This window comes from Phoca vitulina, unplaced genomic scaffold (assembly GCF_004348235.1).
Source record: "Phoca vitulina isolate PV1807 unplaced genomic scaffold, GSC_HSeal_1.0 scaffold40, whole genome shotgun sequence".
In the NCBI taxonomy this organism is placed as follows: domain Eukaryota; kingdom Metazoa; phylum Chordata; class Mammalia; order Carnivora; family Phocidae; genus Phoca; species Phoca vitulina.
In genome coordinates, this window is record NW_022589743.1 from 8,390,410 (window position 1) to 8,414,825 (window position 24,416).

At 42.1% G+C, this 24,416-nt stretch overlaps 1 protein-coding gene and 1 pseudogene across 7 annotated transcripts in view; both read left to right on the forward strand.

Moving 5' to 3' along the window:
* Window positions 1-971: 971 nt before the first annotated feature.
* The window catches only part of TOM1L1 (target of myb1 like 1 membrane trafficking protein), a 76,731-nt gene continuing 53,286 nt past the window's right edge, over window positions 972-24,416 (forward strand). For 2 of the 7 annotated variants that reach the window (XR_004302358.1, XM_032429260.1), the window contains exons 1-8: window positions 972-1,199; window positions 3,495-3,579; window positions 6,110-6,188; window positions 8,088-8,201; window positions 12,917-13,066; window positions 13,681-13,806; window positions 15,244-15,348; window positions 16,737-16,853. Coding sequence is in view for 6 of the 7 variants with exons in the window: in XM_032429260.1 (XP_032285151.1) it covers window positions 983-1,199; window positions 3,495-3,579; window positions 6,110-6,188; window positions 8,088-8,201; window positions 12,917-13,066; window positions 13,681-13,806; window positions 15,244-15,348; window positions 16,737-16,853 (993 nt within the window). In the remaining variant the exon portion in view is untranslated. Of the gene's footprint in view, window positions 1,200-3,494; window positions 3,580-6,108; window positions 6,781-8,087; window positions 8,202-12,916; window positions 13,067-13,680; window positions 13,807-15,243; window positions 15,349-16,736; window positions 16,854-24,416 lie in introns of those variants that run through there. The other 5 variants (XM_032429261.1, XM_032429263.1, XM_032429265.1 and 2 more) reach the window with 5 other exon arrangements.
* LOC116647723 lies at window positions 3,588-4,707 on the forward strand (annotated as a pseudogene).

Sequence of the window (24,416 nt, forward strand, 5' to 3'; positions counted from 1 at the left end):
CCATTTCCAGGGCCAAAGAAGGGATTGTAGAAATGTCCCAAGTTGACCGCAAAAAGCAAGGTCTGGAGGGACAGGAAGCCCATCTTATGGCTAATTGCCATCATCTGGAAACACCCGACTCTCTAGCAGTCTTTGGCATCACTGGAGATTGTTAACATGGCTAATCAGATGTTAATTGAATGCACAGGAAAAGGAAATAAATTCCGCTTCTGAAAGGCAGCTGGAAAGGGCTTGGACTGCTCAGGCTCAGATTTACATTCCAAAGCAGTTCTGAGGCCAAACACACTCCCTGCCGGAGCAGGAGGAAAGCCCCTCTCCTCTTCTCTCCTCAGCTTTACTGGAAAACACAACTCCCGGGAGGGAGGGTGAGGAACCCACAGCTTACGAGGCGGCGCCCCGATGTCCCTCAGGAAGTAAAGGCGAGACAAAGGACGCCGGCTCCTGGGGCGTCCCTAAATTCGAAGCCAATCCCTCTTCCCATATATTACCTCCTTTAAAGGACAAGGAACACACCTCCTCAGGATCTCTGGGGTGAGGGTGGGGGTAGGAAGTATTTCTAGTTACTCAATTCATTCAGTGGTTAAGTATTTATTTTGTGGGTGCCAGACACTGACCTAAGTGGTTTACATCCTTAATTCTCACGATAATCCTGAGATCTGTGTTATTAACCCCACATTTCCTTCTCTACAAAGGGGAGCAAGAGGCGCAGAGAAGAGCAGTAACCTGCCCAGTAAGCGGCAGCATCAAAGCACGGGTCTCTAATCCCCGGGCTGTGGCCCCAGGGCTGCCGGCTCCCCGGGGGCGACAAGCCCACCCGGGTCCCCAGCCCGCGCGCGCCCCGCGGTTCTCCCGCGGGCTCCACGCGGCGGCCGCCGCCCGCCCGCGCCCCCTGCAGCGGGGAGCGCCGCCTCCTCGCCGCTCCCGCGGGGCACGTGGCAGGTGCGCGGGTGCCCCGTGTCCCCGCCCCCGAGCCCCACGCCGGATGCCCGGCGCCCCGCAGCGGCCGGGCAGGTCGGGCAGCCTCTGCGGAGCCCGGGAAGCGCCCGGGCGAAGAGGAGGAGCCAGGGGCACCGAGCGGGTGGAGTCGGGAGCCCGAGAGCGGTGGAGGCGGATTTCCTGGGCCCGGCTCGGTGGGGCTACTATGGCGTTTGGGAAGAGTCACCGGGATCCCTATGCGACCTCCGTAGGCCACCTCATAGGTAAAGAGCGGGGGAGGGAGACGCCAGGGCAGGCTTTGGGGACCCGGGGCCCCTTCCCGCTTGACTGCATTCTCGGCCTCGTCCAAGTTTGAGGAAATCCTTCCCCTCCCCCTGCAACTTTCACAGAGCACCCGAATCCCTCCCCACCCCCACCCCCACCCCCGGTCCCTTTGAGACATTTCTTTATGGCTGACTCCCCTTGGAACCCCTCCTTAAAATCTGCCTCCCTTTTGGTGCTTCCTGGGGCGTGGAACCGAACAGGTGAACCACGCACGGGGTTCAGGTGAGGAGTGTTTGGGCCTGTGCAAGGAGAAAGGGTAAACTTCCGAGCCGGGGGAAAGTTGTTCGTCAAGTGCGCTGCCCACTGGAGGGCCCAGTGTGGCTGTGGCTGTTTTACCGAGGAGGGAGAGACGTGACTTCACTGTGAGACGCAGGTCCCTTGAAACCAGTTCTCTCTGGCGTCGAGCCCTTAACAACCTGAGTCACTTTTTCTGGGTAAACAAAGAGAATGAAAATGCTCAGCACTGGAGTGAAGGAAGCGGGGAGTAGGGGAGCGGTCTGGGGTCCCAAGAGGGCTCTGGAGGGACCACGCAGGTATTTGCCCAAGTCCTTCCTTCCGTGGCTGTACTCTGAATAACGTAGTGGGAAGCAGAAACCAGGGACCGGACTGTTTTTACCAGCACCGTCTCCCTTCTTCCGCCTCGCCTCCAAACCCTCCTTGGGAACCGGGTGTGGCACAGTGCCTGTGGATGCCAAGCAAAGCGTGATAATGTCAGGAACTTAGTGGCGTGACAAAATCCTGAGAACCTGGTGGTTATAGTAAGAAGACTCGGATTTGGAGTTTTGCCTGCAGCTCAGTTAACAGGGAACACGCCACTCAACCTGAACCTTGTAAGATTCCCCCATCTTTAGAAGTGGGTGAGAGTAACTATCACTAAGGGGGAAATGCTTTCTAAACTGTTGCCGGCTGTATCCCTATTGGATATTAAAATGAACTTTGAGTAGAAATAGATTCAGATTGCCTCTTCATAGGCTGATGAATTATTTAATGCTGTAAATATTTGCTGTCAGCTATATGCCTGGACCTGGATGAGGCAAAGATGAGACATGGTCTCAACCCTCAGGGAATGTGCAATCTTGTAGGGAAGAGGGACACAGTTATGTAGTAACTACAGTACGGTACCTTTGCAATACAAGAAAACTACAAAACACTCAAGGGATAAATTTGAAGGGTGAATAGGAGTTTTCTAAGATGGGAAGGTGGGAGGAAGCACAGGGAATGGAGAGCAGGGAATTTGGCAGAAGGAACAACAGTATGTGTCTAAACAACACAGTTAGTCAGCTTTGTCCATGGAATGCCAAATTCAAATAGCTTTTTTCCTAGATTGGAAGCAGGCTAAGCTTTGGGGTTCACCCAACCAAACCCTATTCTTTCTTCCTCTTCATTATCCTTTTTAACTTTCTCTCCATTCCCCCTAGACCTCCTGTTTTCATGCTGAGGATCTTCTCCTTTCATGAAGGAAATACATTGAGCTCATTTAGGTTGTGTTCTTTTACTCTTCCCAGATGGCATTTTGCATTCTTAAGGAGAATGTGTGGAGAGGGAAAAATATCTAATTGTTTGATGGGGTTCCAGGTGCAGAAGCATTCAAGTCTGCCTAGTGCAGCTTTGGTTAGTACAGGTGCTGGGAGTGACCTTGCTTTAATGCCCAAGGACACAGACAATTTCAGTAGTTCTGATCTCTCTCTTTCTCGACATGCCCCCCCTCCCCCCCCACCAAGAATAAATGACTTAAAAAAACAAAAACAGACATCAAATAACTTAAATTTGAATGCTAGTTCCACCTTGTACTGGCTGTGTAGCCTTGGGTAATTTTCTTAACTTTTCTGAACTTCTGTTTCATCATCTATAACAGTGGGTTAAATGAAGTTGCATAAGATAAAATACTTTGCACTTGGCTTTGTAGGTGGCCGCTCAATAGGTTCTTGTCTTCAGGGAGAGAGGCCAGCAGACAGAGATTTAGCCGACCCATCGTGGCCCTACAGCCCGATGTTGTGCCTGCAGCTTTTATTAATAGGTCATTCATTACTGCTGTAATGGCAGCAGTCTGAACTTGAGTTCTGATTGATTCCCGAATTACTGGGAATTGCTCAGGAAAAAAAAATCTCTTTGCCTTTTGGTAATGTAAACTTAATGATACTTGCTAGTGAACCCCAGGCAGATTATTTCAGGAAGACCAGACATTTTTTATTCTGTTGTAGCTCAGACTCAACACAACAGCTTTTTCTTTGCAGAAAAGGCTACATTTGCTGGAGTTCAGACTGAAGATTGGGGCCAGTTTATGCACATCTGTGACATAATTAACACTGCCCACGATGGGTGAGTACAGTGTGTGGTGCACGCATTTGCCTCTGATAAGAAGCATCAGAACCACAGCACATTTTCTCTTAGACTCTGGTTTTCTTGTTGAGTGTTTTCATCCCACCTTGGACACCACTATCTTTTGAAGACATGTCTGGTTGAAACATAAAGACAGCTGCTTATTTCAGCATGTGGAATATCTGAGAATGCATTATCATTTTTCTCTTTGCCTTTTCTTTAATAGTTTTTAAATTTTGTCTTTGGGAAGCTCCAATTCCTTTTTCTTTAAAGAAAGCAGAATTGTTTCCTTCTTCAGAAATTCCCTCTGCTCTGATAGCCAGTATTTTATGCTACCGTAAGTGAAAAATATTATCCAGAAGCTCATGAACTCCTGGTGGTGACCTGTCCTGGGCAGTTGTCATTATTAACCAGGAAATAATGAAGCAGTCTTTTTTTTTTTTTTCTCGTTATAAGACAATTTTTTCTTAATGTCAGCTCGCCCACCTTCATGCTGTGTTCTTCAATGATGTGCTGTCTTTTGTTATACTTTTTAAACTTTAGGGAATTAAAGCTTTAAAAAAATCAGTAAGGCCAGGGGAAAGGGCGCAGGGTTTGAAACATGGCGGACAACGTGGACCAGCAACAAACTACCAACACTGTAGAAGAGTCCCTGGATCTCATCAGGCTCAGCCTGGATGAGCGAATTTATGTGAAAATGAGAAATGACAGAGAGCTTCGAGGCAGGTTACGTGCTTATGATCAGCATTTAAATATGATATTGGGAGATGTGGAAGAAACTGTACTACTATAGAAATTGATGAGGAAACATACGAAGAGATATATAAATCAACAAAACAGAATATTCCAGTGCTTTTTGTCCAGGGAGATGGTGTACTAATTGCCCCTCCATTAAGAGTTGGCTGAAACAAAGAATTTATCATGTATGGAATATAGGAGCTTTTGTATGATTGCCTTTTTAAATGTAGAAGACATTCAAAAGAGAAACTTGTGTAAATTTTGATACTAAGAAATGACCAAGGATTCTTCCACTCCTGAAACAAGTTGATTTGCGGATAACTAAAAAATTCTTAAGCTAAAGGGTATTTTAATTTTTTTCCAACCCTTTCAATAAATGTGATCACCAAGATGCAGAACTTTTTTTTTTTTCAGGAATTGATTTGTTCTGTTGTTTTCTCAGACAATTTCTGATTTTTTTCCTTTAAATTAAATTTGATGTTTCCTTTTTTGATATATTTTAAAAAAAAAACAATAAGGCCAACTATTTGTGACTTTAGTCTGAATTACAGGTTGTTATAAAGGATACAGTTCTGTTAATTATCCTGGGCACATTCAAGCGGTAACTGATAGCAAAAAGATTTGGTCTAGTTTATGCTGATTGTTGACGAAGAAAACATGGCACTTAATTGTTGACTATATTAATTGAGTGTATTAAGGTTAGTACTTTAAGGTGTTTATGGTGTTTTCCCTATAATCTTGGTTCCTCTGAAACTTTTCTTCATGGATAATACTAATTATTTCATTGATAATACAAAAAGGAATCTCAAAGTAAAGTTTTTCCTTTCAAAAAAGTATCTTTATTCTTGAACCTTTCTAAAAGTTTAATACTAGATTCTATATGCGATTTTTTAGAAATAAATTATATATTTATAATTGTAATTCTATGTAAACATGTGTAATTGTCATATAATAAAAATTCTACCCATGCAAACACAGACAAAATTGGAAGGTAATATGTAAAAAGGATTTGTATTCTTTTTTCAGTTTTATTGAGCTACAATTAGCATACAGCACTGTATAAGTTTAAAGTGTATAGCATAGTGATTTGACCTACATGTATTATAAAATGATTACCACAATAAATTAACATCTGTCACCCCATATAGTTTCAAAAAAAATTTTTTTTCCTTGTGATGAGAGCTTTTAGTGTCTACTCTTAGCAACTTTCAAATATACCATACAGCAGTGTTAACTATGGTCATCATATTATATCTTATGTCCCCAGGAGTTATTGATCCTATAACTGGAAGTTTGTACCTTTTGACCACCTCAAAGTAAATTTCGATCCTCTACTTTTACATAAGTCTTTCTTTTATAATGTAAAATGGTAGTCTATTAGAAGCTGACCTAATCAGTCATAATTCCTCCTGCATCACCTACCCTGGAGGGTGCTCGGGAAATAGTCTTAATCAAAAATGGTAACCTTCATTGTTTTGGGAATTACATTTCCTGTAAACCAGTTTTGTGCATTGATGGAGGGATAGGGATATGAGTGCATTTCACATGTAGTGCTTTCTAGGTAATACTATTATGTAAATACTCTATTTGATTTTCTCAAGGGGGTAGATAGTATTGTCTGCCTAGATGTATGAGGAAACACGTGTGAGAAATTAAGTAATCTGCTCAAGCAGAATCAGGGCCTTGGTCTTCTCTTTAGCCACTCCTCTTTCCACAATGTACATTGCTTTTCAGAGACTATTTATTTTCAGCAATGCCTAAATTGATGATTTCACTGTATTTATTGCTGTAGGCCAAAAGATGCAGTAAAAGCTTTGAAGAAAAGGATTTCGAAAAACTACAATCATAAAGAAATCCAACTCACCTTGTCAGTAAGTACTTTTAATGTTATAATCAAGACTAGGATTTCCTAAGACGTAGACACATCTTTAGTTTTTGGTTAAAAAAAAATATTAGCAAAAATCTATTTTGAGTATGAATTAAAACTGAGAATTACAGAATTGGGAGAGTTTTGCTGATTGTCATAGCATTTAATTTTGTGGAAAGAGTGTGTTCCTGGAAAGTCAGCTTTTCCTGGTCAGGAGATGGGAACTGGTAATACACAACTTGTAGATACTGAACGAGTCAAGAAGTCTGTGTAGGTGTTACCCATAAGGAGAACTGAAGTCTTGCAAAATGCTTCCCTGTTAGCTTTTTACCTTACTTGAACAGCTCTGTGGAATTCTGAGGTGCTGGCAGCTCCTTAAGTTTCAACCAAGCTCTCCTGTGTAGTATAATTTGGAGACCATTCTTTGTTGATTTAAACAGTGCTGTACACCTTATTGTCTGTGACTCGGGTGTGGGCACTTATTGGATGCGTTCCCGTTTTTCCCCTCATCCTCGGCCATACGACCTCTTCAGTCATTTCGGTGAGTTGCCATTTTTACTGTGGTATGTTTTGCCAGCCCTGCCTGCTGCCTGAGAGTGAGCCATATGACATTCTCATTTCTCCTGCATGCCTTTGTTTACCTCAGCCAGGCCCCAGGCCACAAGGTTAGGGCCCTAACCAGCCAGCATCACCCTCCCCTGAGGGACTCAGGGAGTGTTTATCCAGAGGACTGTGGGGCTGAGGTACACACAACTCCAGTGTTTGAGTTTCATGGGGAAGAAAACTCACCTCTTGCTTGGAGATTAACAGAATGAGAAGAAATGAATTAAATGGTCTTGACGCGGGCGCCTGGGTGGCTCAGTTGGTTAAGCGACTGCCTTCGGCTCAGGTCATGATCCTGGAGTCCCTGGATCGAGTCCCGCATCGGGCTCCCTGCTCGGCAGGGAGCCTGCTTCTCCCTCTGACCCTCCCCCCTCTCATGTGCTCTGTCTCTCTCATTCTCTCTGTCTCAAATAAATAAATAAAATATTTAAAAAAAAATAAAAATAAAAAAAATAAATGGTCTTGACGCTATCTCTGAAGAAACCCTTCAAGTTAGGATGTGGACATAGTTTTAGAGGCCTTTTCCTCCTTTACCTCTTTTTTTTTTTTTTTTTAAACCTCTCCCTTGTCCTTTATTCATAGCAGCCACCTCAGGGGAGGTCCCAGAATGGAAGAACTTGAGAGATGAGTAAGCACTAAAGTAGAACTACCAGAACCATGGGTCGATGATGGGGGGAAAAAACCTTTGGTACCTAATGGATGCTCTTGACAACCCTGTGGAGTAGTTCTATTCTTAACTCTGTTTCACAGATGAAGAAACAGACTCAGTGAGGTTGTGGGGTTTTCTTTTCCTCCATTATTTAAGAGGCATAGGCAAGATTTCAACTCAATCCTCAGATTCTAAATCCCAGGCCCTTACGCCATACCACTTTGCTTCTCAGAATGGATCAATCTCCTCTGAAGAACGACTACTGTATTTCATTGGTGTCTTCAACTCCTTAGTACCTGGTGCAAAACTCAGTACATCCGTGTATCAGGGATTGAGCTGATTGTCCTTCAGCCCCCATCCCACTCTCCTCGTATCCAGGAAGACTCCAGGGCTAATGGAATGTACTGTAGAATTGGGATAGAAAGTGATGTAGCTGTGCCCTAAAATGGAGGGGATCTAGGCTATCTCAAGGCTGCTGAAGGTTTGGAGAATTGACTGAAGAAGATAAGGATGGAAGATGAATTTACACCACCTATGTTTATTCTGTTGTTTGTTCTGTATAGTGGGTGTGTCTTTTTCTTGTGGTACCCAGCCTTCTTGGCATTTCTGTGCTTGCTTCTTACCCTATCTCTCTCTCTTTCTCTATCCTAGTTCCTTCTTCTGATACTGAGCTGGGACCCTTCCCTGAGGAAGCGGCGTTATTCTAGACTGTTGTCTCTTCTGGCCCTCCATTTCTCTTTGGGTCCCCATTCTTCTTCCCTTCAGGTAGTCTGATCTCTCAAGCCATACTAGCTAGCTGTACCAGCTGCCCGTTCCCGTTACCTGCCCACCTCAGATAACTGTACATCTTCTACCTTGTGTTTTCCATGCCAGAATGTGAGAACAAACAAATCTAAAACCTGCGCCAAAATAAGGGGGGGGGGGTCATGGGTTGGGGATCAGAATAGCTCCTCACTGTTAGGGTCAGAGTTCATTAAGGTACCTACTTCTTGGGTTTTCTTTAGATAGGCCTTTGACTCTTGATAGCCTCCTGCATATTTGCCCAGTCCCCTCACTTCTGACTACTCACTGCATTGCAGAGGTGTTTTTGGCTTCAGAATGGACTTTAATATTAACTTAAGCAAAACCTAATTATGAGAGAAGTGAGTCACAGAAAGAATCATCCAATGTCTGTCAAAGCAATTAAATGTTTACCAATCAGTTCTTTAAAAATGAATCCCCATAGGGCGCCTGGGTGGCTCAGTTGGTTAAGCGACTGCCTTCGGCTCAGGTCATGATCCTGGAGTCCCTGGATCGAGTCCCGCATCGGGCTCCCTGCTCGGCAGGGAGTCTGCTTCTCCCTCTGACCCTCCCCCCTCTCATGTACTCGCTCTCTCTCATTCTCTCTCTCTCAAATAAATAAATAAAATCTTTAAAAAAATAAAAAATAAAAAATAAAAATGAATCCCCATATATGACACTTCCATTTCATTACTCTGAAGTGATGAGAGCCTGTCAAAGTCAATTATAAATGTTCTTTGAATTATGTGTCATTTGGTTTCTCCACGGACTTGTTAGCCTTGATCAGGTATTTGATGGGATTGGACTACACTGTGATTTCCTACCATCAGTTGGTGGAGAAGTTTTATCAAGAAGCCAGTAGTTTTATTTTTTAAAAAGCAATTTGTTACCAGGCTTCATAACTCTTAGCCAGAGGCTAACCCTTTGAATGAGTCAATTGTGATAAGTCTCAGCAAGACGTATTATCATTGTCAAGTGGAAAGCTGTTGAACAGGTTCCTGGAAATCAATTAATTAATAGGCCTTTGTGGACCACCACCTAGGTGGTGAGCTGTAGGGGCTTCAGAATTTGTGTAGTATGTGTCCATTCCTCCACGAGCTCATTGTAGAGTGAGCTCATCCCCTGGCATGGCCATACCTTGGTGGGGTCTTCAACTCTGGATGGCCCCAAAGCCTGGTTTACTGTGCTTGGTTCAGAAGTTTATTGCAAGAACTAAAACTACCAAGTGGCTCCTTTTCCAGTCTTTCTAAGAAGAATACTTATATCAGCTAAACAGATTCTCTCCTGATAGGAAATTGTCCATGGAAACAGATGATCAAAATAGTTACCATTTATTAAGGCCCTGCACCATGTCCGCCTCTTCATATGCATTATATTTCATTAGGCCTTACAAGAAGTCTCTAGAGGGCGATATTATGGCTCATTTTGCAGATGAGAAGACTGAGGCTTAGAACGATAAGCAGCGTCCGAGTCCAGCACAAACAGAGATTAGTGAGGCCTGAAGTCTTACTCTCTTTAATCTCTCTTGGTCCCTTGGGTTCTAGGTTCCCTGTCCCCCCTGAGATTATGGTGTCTTGGTTTTCCTATCTCCAAAGATAGGTTATCTGAACACAATCTGAATACCTAAATCATACCAAAGCCCAATTTCAAAATGTGTAAAAGCAACATATTAATTTTTCCAATTTGCCACAATACTCAGTGGACTCTGGGGTGAAAGAGGTACCGGTGATATAATGAAAGAGGTGAGCTAGAAGTAATTAGTCCTGAAATTCTAGATTCCAGTGGGAAAACACAAAGGGCCATGATTTGTGATCTCCAGATGTTAACTTTCTCAGCATTTCATGTTGACGCTCTGATTTTATGCATGTAACCTCCTGGGAATGTTACCCATTACCATAAAATCTCAGTGATCCAAAGATAAAAATTGGTTTGTGAAATATTTAGCAAGAAACTCCCCATTCGTTTTACCATTAGAGAAAGTGAGACTTGGAGGCTGTCTTGCCTAATGAGACTGCCTAATGGGTTGGATGAAGTATTTCTGTAAATTCCCATTGAACTAGGGGTTCTTTTCCTCTCCGTGTTTCACCTAATAACTCATCATAATGCATCCAGCAAAAGTCATTCATTATTCAGCTTTTCAACTTAACTTTCTCTGAACAACTTGCTTTAAAATATTCATCTCAATAGGTTTTGGATTTTGTTTTTATTTTCCTTCGCTTTAAATATTTTCTGTGTTTCAGGGGCGCTTGAGTGGTGCAGTCAGTTGAGCGTCCCTCTCTTGGTTTCAGCTCAGGTCGTGATCTCAGGGTCTTCAGATTGAGCCCCGCATTGGGCTCTGCACTTAGAGCAGAGTTTGCTTGAGATTCCCTCTCCCTCTGCCCCTTCCCCCCACTTGTGCACTAGCTCGTGCACTCTCTCTCTCAAATAAGTAGGTCTTTAAAAATCAATATTTGCTGTGTTTCAGATAACTAGCCGCATGTGTTCAGTTTCTGTATTTTCCGATTGCCTTCTTAGCCACATTGCCCTTAAAACTACAGCTCTCATACCTTCTTTTTGTATTGCCATTCTAGTGACACAGTACAGAGCAGGGTGGAGCGTCCATTTTCAGGGCTGCTTTTCTGCAGAGATGATCATACCTCTCCTGGTTCCATTATGGGTTTCTGTGACCTCTCTAACTTGAGAAGTGGCAGCACGGAAAATGGAGTTTTAACTTTGTTTTTAGATCACTTATAGAAATCTGCTTTCTGCATGCAGTTCTTCAATGCCAGCTCCTTTCTTCTTAGCCTTACTTCTGCTCATGTTGCTTAATTGAAAATGCCCCCCAACCCTAATGACCCCACTAACTGACAAACCTAGCTGTGTTTTTCTCCATTCACATCCTTTGCTGTTTTGACACACGATCCTTGTAGAAATTGCCCTCTTTTGACTTTCCCAATGTTATGTTCTCTATATTTTATGCTTCAGTTTCCATTGGTTGCTCTCTGGTTGCCTTCATGGAGTTTCTTCTGGCCGATGTGATAGGTGAACCCCCAGTGTTCTAGGCATTCTTCCCTGCTCCTCCCACACAGCCTTGGTTTCTCATGTTAGGCTCCCTCCCTCCTGAACTGCAGCTGTGCATGGATAGCTCTGTTAAACATCGCTACTTGAATGTCCCACCATCTCTTTTGCCTTCATCATCTTGGGCTGCTATTACAAAAATACCACCTACTGGCTGGTGTAAACAACAGACATTTACTTCTCACAGTTCTGGAGGCTATGAAGGCTAAGGTCAAGCTGTCAGCAGATGCAATGTCTGGTGAGAGCCCATTTTTTGGCTTATAGGTGGCCTTCTTGTCATTGCATCCTCACACAGCCAGGAGAGATCATCTCTTGTGCCTTTTTATAAGGGCACTAATCTCATTCCTCAGGGCTACACGCTCATGATCTAATTACTTCTCAAAAGACCCACTTCCAAATACCCTCAACATTAGGGATTAGGAATGTCAACATATGAATTTGGGAGGGACACAGACATTTAGTCCATAGTACTGTGAAACTCAGAATATCTAAAATTCAACTCATCGGGGTGCCTAGGTAGCTCAGTTGGTTAAGCTGTATGAATCTCAGGGTTGTGAGACCAAGCCCCAAGCTGAGCATGGAGCCTGCTTAAGATTCTCTCTCTCTCTCTCCCTCTCCCTGTGCTCCTACCCTGCCCTGCTCACATGCTCGCTCTCTCTCAAAAAATAAAAATTAAAAATTAAAAATAAAATTCATCTCCTCATTTTTACCCCAGACCAAGCCTGCAACTCCGTCCACTTCCAAATTTCCATCCAAGGTGCCATCAATCTGCAGAATAACAGCGGCATAACATTCAGCCATCCTTTTCCGCCACACGTCAGTTGTACGGTTCTGCCTTTGTGATTCCTGTCTTTCCTTTCCTCGCACCCATATCTCCCTGGTTTAGGCCTTTCTGCCTTGGTTCTAGTGGGTCTAGGACTAGTAGGTCCCTACTGGATTCTCCATCCTTCTGGGTCCCCTTTGTAGAGTGCTGCTTGAAAACCTTCCTAGAGTATTACTTTGCAGTCCTTAACCTTTCTCTCAAGTTCAGAATAGAGGTATGATGGTGACAAACTAACAAGAACCCTTCACTGGCTTCTTAGTGCAGTGGCCAAACTCTTCCCATTCACTGCCATGCATTTCTCTACAGTCTGCATGATGCCCCTCCATACTTTATCCTCACCACCTTCCCAGTGTCTCAGTCTGCCTACATGAAGAATCCCCTACAAACCACAGTACTCATTTTCCTCCTGATAACTTAAATGCTTTGTCATTCATTCATTCACTCATTCATTTAAATACCACTTACCTGCCTGGAATATAGCTCTATACTCCTTTGTACTTAGCTATTATTTAAAGGCCAGCTTAGGACCACCTTTCACTGGAAGTCTTAAGACCACCTGGCCCTAAATTATCACTTGGTGATAATTTAAAGATTTGTAACAAGGATGACTCTGTAATTTATCATCCAGACCATTCCTTCATGCCTTACATACTTCCTCACATTCCCAGAACCTAATGCTTTGCCATCGATTTTAGTAGACACTAAATCCTGTTTAGTTGGAATGCTGGTGGAAATCATTACTTAGCAATTTTTACCTTACATTTAGGAGGTGGTTTTTGCCAGAGATATAATTAAATTTTAATTTTTCTGTCTAATTTAGCTTATTGACATGTGCATGCAGAACTGTGGTCCAAGTTTCCAATCTCTGATTGTGAAGAAGGAATTCATTAAAGATAGTCTGGTTAAGCTGCTGAACCCCAGATACACCTTGCCATTAGACATTCAGCATAGAATCTTGAATTTCATCAAGGTAAGTCTATTGTATGCTTTATGGGATGGTAGACCTCTAAGATGGGAGCTCCAATTATGTACCTCCCAATAGGCTTAGTGATCCTTTACAGACCTAGGATCAAGCCAGAGAGCATTTTACTCTTTCATTCTCCGAGTCATAATAATTTCTTGGTATGGCATTGTGCCCTTTTTCTGAAGAATTTGTAGTTATCTTCCTACTTTGTCTCAGTTTCTATCTTATTCATGTCAGGTAAGAAAAAGAGTAATGTGTACATTTATTTGGCAGACAAACTATGTTCTAGAGTACACAGCGGACTACTTTCAAAGTTATTTGGCAAAGGAACTACTGATGCTATTTTAGAATCTGTCTATTAATTCTGGATTCAGTACAGCAAAAAAAAACAATTAGTACCTATTCCAGGCTTTCTTTAAAATGCTGAGGCATGGGAATTTGATGATTAAAAATATATTGTTTTTCTAGTCTCTGAAAACATACATTTTTGTCTGTGACATTCAAAACCAGCTCTCTGAGTAAGATACATAATTGTCAATCTCTCATTTTCTGTCACCAGCTTAAAAATTGTGTTTTGATTTTGCTGCTGTTTTAACTCTGGACCCATCTCTTGAATTCAGACTTGGTCGCAAGGTTTCCCAGGAGGTGTGGATGTCAGCGAAGTGAAAGAAGTGTACCTTGACCTTCTCAAGAAAGGTGTTCAGTTTCCTCCCTCAGATGCAGAGGCTGAAACAGCAAGACAAGAGGTAGGACGACTTTCTTGAGCTCATACAGAATTAGATAGTATATTCTATTAAGTCTTCTCTCTTTGAAAGGGACAACCCTGCCTCTGTCCAATCTATGCAAAAAGATGAATTTATGAGAAGGCCATTGTAATATCTCCTAGAATAACCAAGCCACAAGAAGGTTGGTGTTCACTGGATCTTTGAAACAACAGAGAACAAACCACTCAAATATGACTTGTCTCTCATTGCAGACTAGCTTTTCCCACAGAGTAGATAACATAGGTCTTAAATTTTCATGTTAGAGCTTTAGCTTTTTCAGATTCCAAGCTCAAAAACCTTGGAAAAGGGACCAATCTGGGTTGGTTTCCTACTTCAGAACAAATTAACTGAGGTCATGTAAGAAGATGGTGGCTCCATCTGGAAATCATTTGGATAGAGCAGAGGAGGGGGCAGTTTTCAAAAGAAAGATCTCATGCTAGACAGGCAAGGGTCTCTACCACGGGGAGTCTTGTATTAATAATAATTTTTGCAAATAAGGTTTTGAACTTGTAATACTTTGAGTACTAATTACAGTTCAGCTCTTAACTCTGTAATTTCCATAAGTGTGAAAACAGTCATTCTTCCCTTCTGTAGATTGGTGAGTCCTGGCTTGATGGAAAAGCAGTTCAGGTGTATACCAGAAGTCTCATCTTTGTGGAGGCTTTGTCCAGAAGGCTAACTCTTCTACTTGTACAGTCTGTTCCCTGGCCACTAGCCACCTGCCCCAACCTCGTACCTGCCATGAGTCTGTTCGCCATGCCCCTTTTAGTCTTTCTTTCAAGGCATAATATAGTGGTGGTGTAGGACCTTATTACTCAATATGTGATTTGGGGTGTATGTAATATGGAAGCTTGTTAGGCATATTCCACTGGAATCTACTAAATTAAACTCCTAATTTTTACAAGACTTCTAGGTGACTTCTCTGGCCCTTAATGTCAAAACACTGGCCTGAACCCTGTGCTTCAGGTTCTCTGCTCAAAGTTGGCAATGAGGAATTGACTTTGAGAGGCATTCCTTAGGGGAGAAGGAGGTATCTTGCCAGTTGTGGCCTAAAAAGACTTGATATGAATTGACTTAGCATTTCTTTTTTAAAAACCTAAAGAGAGGGCAGCAATAATCTCACATGGCAGTTTATCTTGCAGATCCTTGGATAAACTAAGAGCACTTTATTAAATTGTAATTTAGTTACTAATTATAAAAGCCACCTTTTATTGAATACTCACTATATTACGGGCACACTATTAGCACTCTTCTCAAAAAATGCTGGGCAGATAGCACACTTGATGATTGACTCTGGGCCAACACCCTCTACCCAGGACCTTTGGTTGAGAGAAGTGATTGAGCCATCTGAATGGAAAAACTGGGCTTGGGGTGGCGGTGTTATTCCAGTAGTAATATTTCCATATTTCACATTGACAGGCCACTCAGATCTCCTCGAATCCACCAACCTCTGTTCCTACCGCACCAGCTCTTCCTTCTGTAATTGTTCCCAAGAGCTCTACTCTTACACTGGTCCCAGAACAGGTAACAACAGTGACAACTATATTTATTGATGACTCACTCTAACTTATCAGCACTTCATATACAGTTTATTTATTCTTCTTCTTTTTATTTTTTTTTTTTATTTATTTATTTGAGAGAGAGAGCACAAGAAGGGGGAGCGGGAGAGGGAGAAGCAGACTCCCTGCTGAGCAGGTAGCCCGATGCGGGACTCGATCCCGGGACTCCAGGATCATGACCTGAGCCGAAGGCAGTCGCTTAACCAACTGAGCCACCCAGGCGCCCTATTCTTCTTCTTTTTACTTAGTGATTTATTTGAGAGAGAGCGTGAGTGAGCATGCATGCAGGGGGAGGGGCAGAGGGAGAGGGAGAATCCCAAGCAGACTCCATGCTGAGCACAGAGTCTGACATGGGTCTCGGTCTCACAACCCTGAGATCATGACCTTAACCAAAACCAAGAGTTGGATGCTTAACCAACTGAGCCACCCAGGTGCCCCTACAGTTTGTTTATCCTTCTTAACATTAGGAGGTGGAGGCACATTATCACCTTCACTTTATAGAGGAGAGGACTGAAGCTTAGTGATAATATGTGACTGATCATGGTTCAGTTCTAAGTAGAATGAATCCTATGGATTCTGTCTGATTCTAAAGCCCAAGTTCTTAACCACTGTCGTTGGGTTAGTGGCTTTGTCATTGTGGAGGCTGGGCTGTGGAATGGATCTTGTATCAACCAGCTGATTCCTGTTACTCCTGATAGGACTGTCCATATCTCGTTTCAGGGAGCTCAGTAAGTGGTAGCCTCATTACTAATATTAATTGTACCAACTGACTTACATTTACTTTTTTTGTTTATATCTGTTTATCAGAGGTCCAGCTAATCAGTTATTATTGACGCTTATTTATGTTCTGCTGAAGGAAGTGTCATTTGACTGTATTATTATTCAGTATTCTATAAAAATCCATGTGACTGATTCCTCTTAGAATTCAGTGCAAGAAGAAAAAAAGTGTTTTTCTTGATTTTTTTTTTTTTTTTTTCCTTTTCTAACACCATGGGAACTAGAAAATGCTCGTTTTTTTTTCCATTGGTTTTGCCACTAACATTTGCCATTTTGTCTAGGTTCCCACTATAGTCACCTTCTCCCTTCTCCGTATTGGTTCTAATCTTTTTTCCCTTCACTTTTAACTTTCTCAGAGCACATTTCTAGCATAAATCTAGAAATTTATTACATGAGATCTCAAGTCCTTTTAGAAGGTAACAGATTGTACATTTATAAAACAAGTAGATATTTATATAAATTTGAAACCATTAAAATTCGCAGAACCCTTTTCTCTACTAGCAAATATCTCCTTGGTAGCAGAAAACAAGGTAACCATTCTTCATGTCACACTTGTGATTGTGTTGCTCTCCACAGATTGCAAAATTGCACAGTGAATTGGATATGGTGAAAATGAATGTGAGAGTGATGTCCGCCATATTGATGGAGAATATTCCTGGATCTGAAAACCGTGAAGACGTAGAGCTTCTGCAGGTGTAGTATGATTTCAGGAGCAGTCAGTCACACAGTCTTTTAAGGTGTCTTCTATCTCAAGGCTCTAAGAATAACTTTAATATTATCTAGTTCATCTTCGCTGATATCTAAACTTAAGGAGATGCAGAGATGACTTTAACACAGACGTAATCATTATTTAGACATGGTTCTTACTCTCTCACAATAAATGATTTAACTACATTAATTTAATTTATGATTTAATGTAGTTAAATCATTTATAGCCTTGGTCATATACAATCTCTGTTAGTCACTAACTGTTTTAAATATGTACAAGTTGCCTTTATATCCATCCAGTCAACAAACATACTGAGTAACAACAATGGTGGTAAAGAATATAGAAGCAAGGAGTCCCCAAGGAACTTATGTCTAGTGAACAAGATTGTTTTGTCAACAACCAGTTTAAATAAGTGTTGTAGGTGCTGTCATAGAAATTTGTTTATCATACATTGGGATCAGTGGTGGGGGCAAGGAGAATTGTGAAGGTTTTTGGAGAGGGTTAGATGAAGGCAGTACTCATGTTGTGGAGGAAGACACGAACAGTGCATTTGGACCTATAGGAGCATGTGAGGTGGGAGGGGGGTGGGAGGATGGGTTAGCCTGGTGATGGGTATTGAGGAGGGCACGTTCTGCATGGAGCACTGGGTGTTATGCACAAACAATGAATCATGGAACACTATATCTAAAACTAATGATGTAATGTATGGGGATTAACATAATAAAAAAATTAAAAAAAAAAAAAAAGGAGCATGTGAGGAAAAGCACGAGCGGTTCATTATTACTGAAACCATCGCCCTCCCAGACGTTTCCCTGTGTCTGTACATCCATATACATTTCCCTCTAATAGTTCTCATTCTCAATTTTAGATTTCAACATACACTTTAACACATTGACTTAGAGGGGGGGAATCAGTTTGAGTCTTTTTCTTCCTGAACAAGTTATAGAACCTAATCCTATTTTTACGTTTCTCTGACTCCCACTCCTGGCTGCTCACATTGCTGTTATCTTTCCTTTAACTTCTTAGACTGTTAGTAGATAACATTTTTTTTGATCATTGCTTATTTGACAAATAGTAGATTGTAAAAATTTCCTCTTTCAACATTACTACTTGAATATTCTTGCTATGTCATTGAATCACTACTAGTGGTAAACTTCAGGTGTTTGCATGTCCAAGATTGTCTTTTTTCTCCCATAATAAGTGCTGATAGTTTGGCTAGACACAAAATCCTCAGTGCAAAATTCTTCAGTCCTTCCAAAATACTGCTTCATTGTTCTCTTGTACCCAGTGGTGCTGATGAGAAGTATGAGGTTATTCTGATTCTTGAGTCTTTTATAGTGTTTTTTTTTTCTTATTGTATTTATGAGTTCTGTTTATCTTAATATTTCTGCACTTTCACTATATGTCTAGGGATATATGTGCATGTATGTGCATGTGTGTGTTTCCTTTATTTATCCTGCTTAGTACTTGATAGGCCTTTTTGCCCTATCGCTATCTGGGTATTTTAGTTCTAGGAAATTCTCAGCTCTTCAAGTATTTCTTTTCTACCATGTGGTCTCTTCATATGCAACTTTTCTTAGATGATGAAACTTCCAGTTGTATTTTTCTCATCTCTCAACTTTTTTTTTATACTTTTCATTTCTTCCTCCTGTTGTAGTTCTAGGCAAGTTCCTCCATTCCATGTATTTCTCTGAAACTTGCACCTCAGTTAGTCTCTTCAGCTCTTCTAATGAACATTTTATTTCAAAAACTTTTCTCAGGGCGCCAGGGTGGATCAGTCGGTTAAACGTCTAACTCTTAATTTCGGCTCAGGTCATAGTCTCAGAGTCGTGAGATCCAGCCCTGCATAGGGCTCAGCGCTCTGCGGGAAGTTGGCTTGAGATTCTTTCCCTCTCCCCCACCTCCCCTTCTTTCTCTCTCTCTCTCAAATAAATAAATCTTTAAAAAAAATTGTTTTCTTAATCAGTTTGGATCTTTTTGTAACTTTTTTTTCATGGATGTGCTTTCCCCTTCTGTCTTTCTAAGGATAGTAATTATTTTTTGGCTGCTTTTTCCATTTGCTCTATGGCTTCTCCTTCCTTGAGTGGAAATTCTTCATCACTTCTTTCAGTTACGTTCCTCAGGTATCTGCTGGATTGCGGATAGTGAGCTCATTTTTGTGTGCAATTCCCTGGCAGCAGCCTGCATTCTCTGTGACCCAGCCCAGCTGTGCCAGGGGAAGGACATAATCACAGTGGCATGTGCTTGGTACCGTTTTCAGAGTGTGTGGGATTGGCAGGGAATGATGCTGGGTGGGATATGTTGATAGCTGGTCTTCTGAATTCTATGCTTCCTACTTTTCCTGCATGCTACCAGTAACTGGATATAATACCCCATGTCTCTGCCCCCACCTGCATTGCTCCCACCTGGCAAGTGATACTCCTGTCTCAGCTCTCTGGTCTCAAATGGGGAGAGAGGTGTGGGCCTCCTTGTGCTGCCTGGTTGTTCCACTGCCATCCCTCAGCTTTCTCTTAGCTGCCCCTTGTGCCATCTTGTTCTAGCCTTCATAGTCTCTAGGAATGGACATCCTTCATTTTCCTTCCATGTTCTGCAGCAGTACTCCTTGTGGGCAGTCTTAGATGTTCTGGATTATGCTTTCCCCTCATCCAGGAGTTAGCAAACTCTGGCCAGTGGGTCACGTGCAGGCCTTTGTCTGTTTTTGTGCCACCTATGAACTCAGAATGGTTTTTAAATTTTTAAAAGGCTGTTAAAAAAAAAAAAAAAGTTCAGGGGTGCCTGAGTGGCTCAGTCAGTTAAGCGTCTGCCTTTGGCTCAGGTCATGATCCCAGGGTCCTGGGATCGAGCCCCTCATTGGCATCCCTGCTCAGTGGGGAGTCTACTTCTCCCTGTCCCACTCCCCCTGCTTGTGCCCTGTTTCTCTCACAAATAAAATCTTTTTTTAAAAAAAGTTCATTTTGGGCACCTGGGTGGCTCAGTCAGTTAAGCATCTGCCTTCAGCTTGAGTCATGATCCCAGGGTCCTGGAATTGAGTCTCACGTCACGTCCCTGCTCATCAGAGAGTCTGCTTCTCAGTCTGCCCCTTCCCCCGCTCATGCTTGCGTGTGCACGTGCGCTCTCTCTCTCTCTCTCTCAAATAAATAAAATAAATCTTTTAAAAATTTTTGTAAATGTTCATTTCTTAAGCTATATCTATGCAGGCCTACTTCCAGAGATCACTAGAGAGTCAGATACACCTCCTAAGGAACTCTGCACCACCCCACACCCACTATTACTGGATTTGAGTTTGTGGTACATCTCAGGTATCCAGGAATAATAAGAGGATTTAAAACCACAGCTTGAGAACATAAAGCCCCAGGTGAGGAGTGGTAAGATCTGGTCTGTACAGGTTATTGAGGACCTTCTATACCATGCCAGAGTGGGCTTTCACTCTGATGGCAGAAGGGAACCCTAAAGGGGTAGAAATTGAAGGACGATATAACCAGATAAAATTTTTAAAAGATGCATGTGGTGACATTGAGATAAGTTCTAAAAAGCAAGACAAAACTCTAGGAAACAGATGAAGACATCATTTACCACTTATACTACATTCTATGTGTGGGAAATTACTTCTGTGGTCAAATAAGTTTGCAAAACTACCTATTATATTTCTCCTCTTGGAGGTTCATAAGCTTCTTAGTACAGTAAAGGTGCCTAAGAGTCTTTTTTTTTTTTAATTTTTATATTGTTATGTTAATCCCCATACATTACATCATTAGTTTTAGATATAGTGTTCCATGATTCATTGTTTGTGCATAACACCCAGTGCTCCATGCAGAACGTGCCCTCCTCAATACCCATCACCAGGCTAACCCATCCTCCCACCCCCCTCCCCTCTAGAACCCTCAGTTTGTTTTTCAGAGTCCATCGTCTCTCATGGTTATTCTCCCCCTCCGATTTCCCCCCCTTCATTCTTCCCCTCCTGCTACATTCTTCTTCTTCTTTTTTCTAAGAGTCTTTATTTAACCCAACATTTACAAACCAATTTGACCAGAGAATCCCCATTTGCTGAGCATGTTAACACCCTACAGAACATCAGCCTTGAGAAACAAATCAATATTTTGGATCAGGGGCTGTAAGTTTATTATTTTTAGAGTATTTTATGTAGGAACCTCCCATCATTTTGCTAAGGATTCTTGGGGTTCTTGGCCTTGGACAGATCATTTAGGATCACTGGACTTCGTTTCTATATGTATAAAATGAAGAGCTAAGAGGATACTTAACAAAGGTAATATTAATATATGCTATTAGGAGATTAAAAAGAAAATTAATCATTAAATATAGTTCCTATGTAGTAATCCTTTTTTAAAAATCCACAATTGAAGGCTTTTACAGGTAATAAATTTTGTGACTCATGATGTGTAACAAGTGTGTTAACTAAAATTTAAAAATTAAATATCAGAGTAAGACTATGGGACAGGTAGTATTTTTCAGAAATGGCCACAGCAATATTTCTGGTGCCATATGGTCTTCACAGGCCTTCCAGAGCTTCTAAAGTGACATGATTTACGACTTTTCTCCTCTCTTCATCATCTGCCACAAACAATCCCTCATTAAAAATGTACGCTGGAGATAGGTGGAGCAAGATGGCGGAGGAGTAGGAGACCTGGATTTCGTCTGGTCTCAGGAATTCAGCTGGATAGGGATCAAACCATTCTGAACACATACAAACTCAACAGGAGACTGAAGAAAAGAATAGCAACAACTCTCTGAACAGAAAAGCGACGACTTTCTGGAAGGTAGGACGTGCGGAGAAGTGAATCCGAGGCGACATTCAGGAGGATAGACGGCGGGGGAGGGGCCTTCGTCGGCCGCTTCTGGCAAGTGATAGAGCTGCGGAACACAAAACGGAACTTTCAGAAGTCTGCTCCGCTGAGGAACATCACTCCAGTGGCTAAGCTGGAGGTGGAACCCTCGTGGGACAGTGTGGTCTCAGGACCCTTGGGGTCACAGAAAGACCGGGGGTGCCTGAGTGCGGCAGAGCGCCCAGGGATCAGAGCGGGGAAGCCAGTTGCAGAGACGGAGCCGAGGCGCGGGCTCTCACCTCGGGGTTGTCATAAACCATGATCCGCGGCACAGTCAGGCCACTGTTCCTCCAGCAGGGACCCAACAAGCGGCAGATCCGGGGAGACTCCCCTTCCTTCCCCGGGAGGAGTGGCGCAGGAGCGCACCGCGGGGATCTGCTGGGTTTGGAGAGTCCACACTGAGTCGGGTGCCAAAGATAGAAACGCACGGTCACAGGCCAAGAGAGCACGGAGTGCGGCCAGAGACGGGGGAGACAGCAGTGACTGCTTTTCTCTGGGGGCTCACTGAGGAGCGGGACCCCGAGTTCTCGGCTCCTCCGGGGCGGAGATTGGGAGGCCGCCATTTTTACTCTCGTCCTGCAAAGCTGTACCAAAAGCTTGCAGGGAACAAAAGCTCCCGAGAGCAAACCCGAGCAGATTACTTAGCCCAGACCTGGCAAGGGCGGGGCAATTCCGCCTCCGGCAAAGACATTTGGAAACATGGCAACAGGCCCCTCCCCGAGAAGATCAGCAAGAACAGCCAGCCAAGACCAAGTTTACTGATCAATGAGAACGGCAGAACTCTAGCACTAGGGGAATACTGCACATAGAATCCATGGCTTTTTTACCATGATTCTTTAGTCTTTCAAAGTTAATTTTTTTTAACTGTCTTTTTTTTTTTCTTTTTCCCTATTTCAACCATCATCTTATCAATCCCTTTTTTAAAAAACATTTTTATTTTTCATTTTTAGAGTCATATTCTATCCCTTCATAGTAGTTACCCTTATTTTTGGCATATATATATAAGTTGTTCTCTCTTTAAAATTTTGAGATACAGTTTCTTCTAACAGATCAAAATATACCCTAAATCTCTAGTGTATGGCTTTGTTCTAGTCTCCTGCCTGCTCACATTCTCTCCCTTTTTTTTAAATCCTCTTCTTTCTTTTTTCAAACAACTTCTTATCAATTCCTTTTATAAAATTTTTTATAATTTTCATCTTTACAATCATATTCCATCCCTTCATTATATCAATCCTTATTTTTGTACATATATAAGTTTTTCTTTCTTTAAAATATTGGGAGGCACTTTCTTCTAACAGACCAAAATGCACCCAAAATCTAGTGTGTGGCACTGATCTATGCACCAGCCTGATCATATTAGATCATATTCTGTTTTTTTGTTCTGTTTTGTTCTGTTTTTGTTTGCTTTTATCTTTTTCTTTTTTCTTTCTTTCCCTTTCTTTTCCCCCGGCTTCAGGTCTTTTCTGATTTGTTTAGAGTATATTTTCTGGGGACGTTGTTACCCTGTTAGTATTTTGTTCTCTCATTCATCTATTCTCTTCTGGACAAAATGACAAGACGGAAAAAAATCACCTCCAAAAAAGAACAAGAGGTAGTATCAACTGCCAGGGACCTACTCAATACGGACATTAGTACGACGTCAGATCTAGAGTTCAGAATCATTACTTTAAAGATACTAGCTGGGCTTGAAAAAAGCATGGAAGTTATTAGAGAAACCCTTTCTGGAGAAATAACTAAAATCTAACCAAGTCAAAATCAAAAAGGCTATTAATGAGGTGCAATCAAAAATGGGGTCACTAACTGCTACGATAAATGAGGCAGAAGAGAGAATCAGTGATATAGAAGACCAAATGATGGAAAATAAAGAAGCTAAGAAAAAGAGAGATAAACAACTACTGGATCACGAGGGTAGAATTCGAGAGATAAGCGATACCATAAGACGAAACAACATTAGAATAATTGGGATCCCAGAAGAAGAAGAAAGAGAGAGGGGGGCAGAAGGTATATTGGAGCAAATTATAGGACAGAACTTCCCTAATTTGGGGAAAGAAACAGGCCTCAAAATCCAGGAAGCACAGAGAACCCCTCTCAAAATCAATAAAACTAGGTCAACACCCCGACATCTAATAGTAAAACTTATGAGTCTCAGAGACAAAGAGAAAATCCTGAAAGCAGCTCGGGAGAAGAGATATGTAACTTACAATGGTAGAAACATTAGATTGGCAACAGACCTATCCACAGAGACCTGGCAGGCCAGAAAGGACTGGCAGGATATATTCATAAAACTAAATGAGAAAAGTATGCAGCCAAGAATACTATATCCAGCTAGGCTGTCATTGAAAATAGAAGGAGAGATAAAAAGCTTCCAGGACAAACAAAAACTAAAGGAATTTGCAAACACCAAACCAGCCCTACAAGAAATATTGAAAGGGGTCCTCTAAGCAAAGAGAGAGCCTAAAAGCAACATAGACCAGAAAGGAACACAGACAATATACAGTAACAGTCACCTTACAGGCAATACAATGGCACTAAATTCCTATCTTTCAGTAGTTACCCTGAATGTAAATGGGCTAAATGCCTTAATCAAAAGACACAGGCTATCAGATTGGATTAAAAAACAAGACCCATCGATATGCTGTCTGCAAGAGACTCATTTTAGACCCAAAGACACCCCCAGATTTAAAGTGAGGGGGTGGAAAACCATTT